Source organism: Oncorhynchus gorbuscha, linkage group LG09 (genome assembly GCF_021184085.1).
Source record: "Oncorhynchus gorbuscha isolate QuinsamMale2020 ecotype Even-year linkage group LG09, OgorEven_v1.0, whole genome shotgun sequence".
NCBI classification, from domain to species: domain Eukaryota; kingdom Metazoa; phylum Chordata; class Actinopteri; order Salmoniformes; family Salmonidae; genus Oncorhynchus; species Oncorhynchus gorbuscha.
This window is the reverse complement of record NC_060181.1, coordinates 69,589,296-69,595,295: the sequence shown is the minus strand read 5'-3', so window position 1 is coordinate 69,595,295 and position 6,000 is coordinate 69,589,296. Positions and strand designations below refer to the sequence as shown.

Genomic DNA, 6,000 nt, shown 5'->3' with positions numbered 1-6,000 from the left:
TTCAAACAAGCACACACACCGATACGCACACTGGTAACACAGTAATCCTCCTGTCCTCTTAGCCTGTTCCATACAACAGATAAGATGTGTCAGCTGTTTACTGACGTGTTAGGTCAGGGACCAGGCAAACCCTGGAAATATGACAGCTATACCACTTAAAGCTAGACCCCTTAGTCACTAATCCATTTTTGGACTTATAAATGAATGATATATACCCATTGATTCTTGAAACATATAACTTATACATCTTAACCCAAAATATAAGCGTGTTTAAAGCCAATATTTGTAAACAACGTAAATGTAATTAAAACACTGTATAGCCTCAAACACCACAATTTCTATGTCATCAACTGTTAGTCCTTGCATCCATAACTCTGTCTGTGAACTTGAGACTAGTTACATTTCTCCAAAACAGAGGCTGACTGCTTTGTTATTGTTTCAACTGCGGATTATAGCTTTAAATCCCTTCATGTGAGGTATTGTTCCAAAAGGTGTCTTGCTGGAAAAAATGCCACATGCTCAAATTATCACTAGCATGGGGTAACATTTTATGTGAATTAACTTGCGATGTAGCATCATGTTGAAGTCTGATGTTAGCGCTATTATCAAGCAAAGATCTAAAAAACAAAATATTTATTTTGAAATGGAAATAAGCCCCCTTTATTTTATATTGATTTACATTTATATAAAAGTACTTACATTTAATACATTTCTTCAAAATACAAGCAGCCAAACATACAAATAAAATACAAAATTATAAAATGTGTTATATCTATCGTCTTTCCCTTTCTGAAAGTAACAGAAAGTGTTTTTATAATCCTCTAAAGTCACATTGTAGCCGTAAAGTTGTGTTAAATTCATTTCCGTGTTTAAATCCTTATGCCGTAACGTAGATACAGATACTTTTTTGGAACAAGAGACCTAAAAAAATATGGACGTCTATATCTGTGACTATTCTCAGAACATTCATGTTGAGCTTCAATCATTTCTGCGATCCAAACAGAACTGCGTAGATGGAGTACACATTTCAGACACCTCAGTAAAATATCTTCCATTTGAAGCAGAGCAAATATATGTTTGAAATTATTACATGAACGTGATGCTTATAACACTGTAGAATACTGAATTAGATGGTCAACAGAAAAGGACTATCTTAAAACTAACCTGTGTATTCATCATGGCTGAAACAAATGATACAAACACAAGGACAGAAAACAAGCTTCACTACTCAGGTATGAAGCCATGAAATGATAACATGTTATTGCGAAGATAAACAGTTTTTGTTCTGAGAAAAGTAATGACAGTGGAAACCATAGCAATCATAACTTGACCAACCTCAAACTACTATTGTTTTTAAAAGATGAGATATTTGTTCAGAAAAGAAAAATGAAGACCTGCGTTAGTACTGTATACTGCACCAGAATAACAATTTGTTGGTTCCACTTTAACAAGAGAGAGACATGTACAGGTACAGAAATAAGTATTGTATCGATCTTAACGTTTCTTTACAACAGAAGAGTTCCGGTGTTAATAAGGTATTTTGTAAATCAGCAGCTTTACTTCAGTGTCTTACAGTATATACTATATAGTGCTGTATAACAATTGTTCGAGAAACATAAAGCAAACAACGGAAACTAAACAAATTGAAATAAAAGTGTTCAGCACACAAATGAGGAGGTAATGCTGATGCTAAAAACCAACAAACCTAACCGTGAGGACCGGAGCCTGATAGGAAATAGAAAATTCTTATTTTCCTCTTGTTTTTATACATTTGTACACTGTCTTATAAAAGGAGTAGAAAGTGTAAAGTCAGGCTATGCGGCAGTTTCGCGAATTGTCCCCTCTAGTTTCTTTGGGAGTAGCTCTCTCCTCTCGTCTATATTGATGACTGGTTTCCGACAGTTCTGTCCGTCAAGGTAGATCTTTGCATACACTGGGTTGGAGTAGTTCATGGGCTGCATTAAGGGAGTAAAAATGCTGTTATATATATGACAAAGACACATCAGCACAGCTGTCAACAATGCATAAGAAAATACCCTATGTAATTTGGTGCCCCGAATGAAGATGCCCTTAAACATCAGTGCTTTGTTTTCTCTTGATACAGGCAACACACAACTTTTTTTATGTTAAAGTTAATCAAGATAAAGATAAACGTATCAGCTAAAAGTTATTGCAAGGTAGCAGGAAAGAAAGAAGATAGCTCATGCACATTAGTCAAAGATACGGTATTAAACATGCATGTTGACTCCTTATATAATCTCAGCAAAAAAGAAATGTCTCTTTTTCAGGACCCTGTCTTTCAAAGATAATACGTAAAAATCCAAATAACTTCACAGATCTTCATTGTAAAGGGTTTAAACACTGTTTTCCATACTTGTTCAACAAACCATAAGCAATTAATGAACATGCATCTGTGGAACGGTCGTTAAGACACTAACAGCTTAGAGACGGCAATTGAGGTCACAGTTATGAAAACTTAGGACACTAAAGAGGCATTTCAACTGACTGAAAAACACCAAATGAAAGATCCTGACATGACCCTCCAGCATGACAATGCCACCAGTCTTACTGCTCGTTCTGTGCATGATTTCCTGCAAGACGGGAATGTCAGTGTTCTGCCACGGCCAGCGAAGAGCCCGGATCTCAATTCCATTGAGCATGTCTGGGACCTGTTGGATCGGAGGGTGAGAGCTAGGGCCATTTCCCTCAGAAATGTCCAGGAACTTGCAGGTGCCTTGGTGGAAGAGTGGGATAACATCTCACAGCAAGAACGGGCAAATCTGGTGCAGTCCATGAGGAGGAGATGCACTGCAGTACTTAATGCAGCTGGTGGCCACACCAGATACTGACTGTTACTTTTGATTTTGACCCCGCCTTTGTTCAGGGACGCATTATTCCATTTCTGTTTGTCACATGTCTGTGGAACTTGTTCAGGTCTCAGTTGTTGAATCTTGTTAGGTTCATACAAATATTTACACATGTTAAGCTGGCTGAAAATAAACACAGTTGACAGTGAGAGAACGTTTCTTTTTTGCTGAGTTTACATATCGAGTTAGCAAGACTGCGCTTTTCCAATGGGATGTTAGTTCCCAAATTGGCGGTAGCATATATTCCGAAGTCTCTTTTACTAGTGCAACAATACTTTCCCTTGTTAAATACTTCAATATGAATTGAATCATACCTAAATCACTAAAATGCACTACAACTGCCTGCAGGCTTCCTAAAAAAAGGATATTTACTAATGTTCTCACATCTTTTCCTTTTTTTCTCCCCAATTTCGTGGTATCCAATTGGTAGTTACAGTATTGTCCAATCGCTGCAACTCCCGTACAGACCCGGGAGAGGTAAAGGTTGAGAGCCGTGCATCCTCCGAAACACAACCCAGCCAAGCTGCACTGCTTCTTGACACAATGCCCGCTTAACCCTGAAGCCAGCCGCACCCATGTGTCAGAGGAAACAAGGTACACCTAGCAATCGTGTCAGCGTGCATTGCGCCCAGCCCACCACAGAAATAAGCTAGAGCAAGATGGGACAAGAACATCCCTGCCTGCCAAACCCTCCCCTAACCCGGACGACACTGGGTCGATTGCGCGCCACCCCATGGGTCTCCCGGTCGTGGCTGGCTGCGACAGAACCTGGACTCAAACCAGGATCTCTAGTGGCACAGCTAGCACTGCAGTGCAGTGCCTTAGACCACTGCGCCACTCAGGAGGCACATCTGTTCCTTTTATAGTGAATGGCAAGACATTATGGCTTCCTCTGTATGAGATGGTGATGGTTCTCAACTGGTTTTGCCTTGACACCCAAATTGAACCAGGTTGTTTCAGTAGCGATCCAATATTTCTGTTGTTGTTGCCATAATGCAATCTGGAGAACTATTTTTAATGCGATAGTGATAGTAAATGTACCAATTATATGACAAGGGAACAACAGTCCCACCTTTTTCATTGTCAATAATTTCAATTTGCCCATATTCCTGACACACCAGTTGAGAATCGCTGGTCTAAACTAAAGAGAAGGATGGGAGAATTCACCTGTCCAGGTATCACCTCCTTGGGCACAGTATGTATGCCCAGGGTGCGAGGGTCACTGGACTTCACACACCAGCCCTGCAACACACAAGTTCTGCCGTGTTCACCATGCCACAAGGCCAAGCTGTTGTCAACCAACAAACGCTGTGTATATGAATAAAATCCATCTGAAAATCCATGATATATCAACATCAGTGAGAAACTAAAAAAGATGTGATGACTAGAAAATGAGATCATCGATTGTCAATCCATTTTTGGTTTTGGAACTTGCAAAAACCATTGCAATTTTCACCTACAGCATCCACTGATAGAGGAGTGAGCTAGATGTGATTCAGTCTGCCTCTACCTTTCTAATGAAAAGGGATCCAGGTGGGACTGACAATAGCAGATGTCAAAGTTGGCATGGCGAGAACTAAACGCATTAAGCTTGAAGTGGTGGCAGGCAAGTTAGCTAACAAGATAGATCAGTAAAGCTGTTATGATTTATTTGATATTCATAGTGTTAGTGCAGTGCTGAGACCTAAGAAGAAAGTGAATCAACAGCAGATAAAATGCTCACTTGGTACAGAGCACCTTAATAATGTTTCTCTCCACATACCTGAGGTTTATGTTCCATCTGCCAATATAACTACACATCTATTTTAAAACAAACCGTGGATAGACAGTCTGGTATGCCACAAGAGGAGCTTCTTCAGCCTCATTTTGCTATCACACTACTGATTACATGACTAGGATACCAAAAAAGGATGGACATCTGTTAATACTGATGTATTAACAGATGAGACTACAACGTTATGTCTCTGTAAATTATATTATCCCAATGAAATATTGAAACATGAATAACAGTTTTCCTCAGCAATACACAATTACAATATTCTACTAATCTGAGTGTTTTTGCATTCACACAACATGTTATTAAGCACAAAATGAATGGCTGATTTTGTACATAGTCTGAAAATACAAACCTTATGAGGGTCCAGTGTAAAGTTTGGTCGCAGAAGGCTGCCAGCATCTGCATGGTTGTCGTGGTCGACCTCATACATGTTGTAGGAAGGGTTTCCTATCTCCACGTTTATCCCTCCATTCGTCATGGGCTGCCTAGTCACCCGCTTCCCCCTGGGAGAAGGAGGACAACCAGAACTCATTATCAGGAGATAATATATGGTATGTTGTACCTGAGATCACCAACCACACCACAATTTAAATTGAATTGAACACTTAATTGCCCTATATGCAAATCTGTCTGGCAACAATACAGGCATTCCTGGCATACACATAAAACACAAAATTACAAGACATACAACACATATCACAGGACATAACAGCCAGCATGGTTACTTATTAGGCTTAACCTATTGTACCTCTGCCTTCGTTTACAGATGAAAACGCCCGCCACCACTGTTGTGATCAAGATCACCAGCAGGACCAGAGGCACGATGATGGCTATGCTCCCTGAAACACAGAAAAGATAAAGGATGGAATTGCATTAAAATGTAGGCTTACTGTTACTGTTACCACAAGTAGGGATGCACGATATATCGGTAAGCATATCGGAATCAGACGATATTAGCTAAAAATTCCAACATTGGCATCAGCCCGATGTCTACTTTAATGCCAATGTGCAAAACCGATGTCAGAGCTGACGTGCATACCTATATAACGTAGGTAGATGACGGAATGACGCCACGAAAAATACAGCGCTACATGTGCAACACAGCCTTCCTAACCTGGCCCACAAAGTCTGCTGTGTGTATCTATCTGGAAGTTTCAAAGGAAGATAATAAAAGGCCATATGCAACGTTTTTGCTGCTATTATTTCCAGAGGAGAGGAGAAAGTGAAATCTTTCAATACCAAAAACCTAATTACTAATTTGAAAGTGCATCGCCCCCAGACGTTCAGCGGCTACCTAGAACAAAAGCAGAAAAAAAACAAGCGCACACTTCCAACAACTAAACAAGTTCAAGTCGA

General features: G+C 39.8%; 1 protein-coding gene across 1 annotated transcript in view; it reads right to left on the bottom strand.

The window, feature by feature from the left end:
* Window positions 1–632: 632 nt before the first annotated feature.
* lrp1bb (low density lipoprotein receptor-related protein 1Bb) overlaps window positions 633–6,000 on the bottom strand; it is a 433,776-nt gene continuing 428,408 nt past the window's right edge. Inside the window, exons 88-91 of the mRNA XM_046364065.1 lie at window positions 5,393–5,483; window positions 4,997–5,147; window positions 4,035–4,109; window positions 633–1,955 (exon numbers count right to left, since the gene is read on the bottom strand). Of these exons, the coding sequence (XP_046220021.1) occupies window positions 1,815–1,955; window positions 4,035–4,109; window positions 4,997–5,147; window positions 5,393–5,483 (458 nt within the window). The 3' untranslated portion in view covers window positions 633–1,814. The remainder of the gene's footprint in view (window positions 1,956–4,034; window positions 4,110–4,996; window positions 5,148–5,392; window positions 5,484–6,000) is intronic.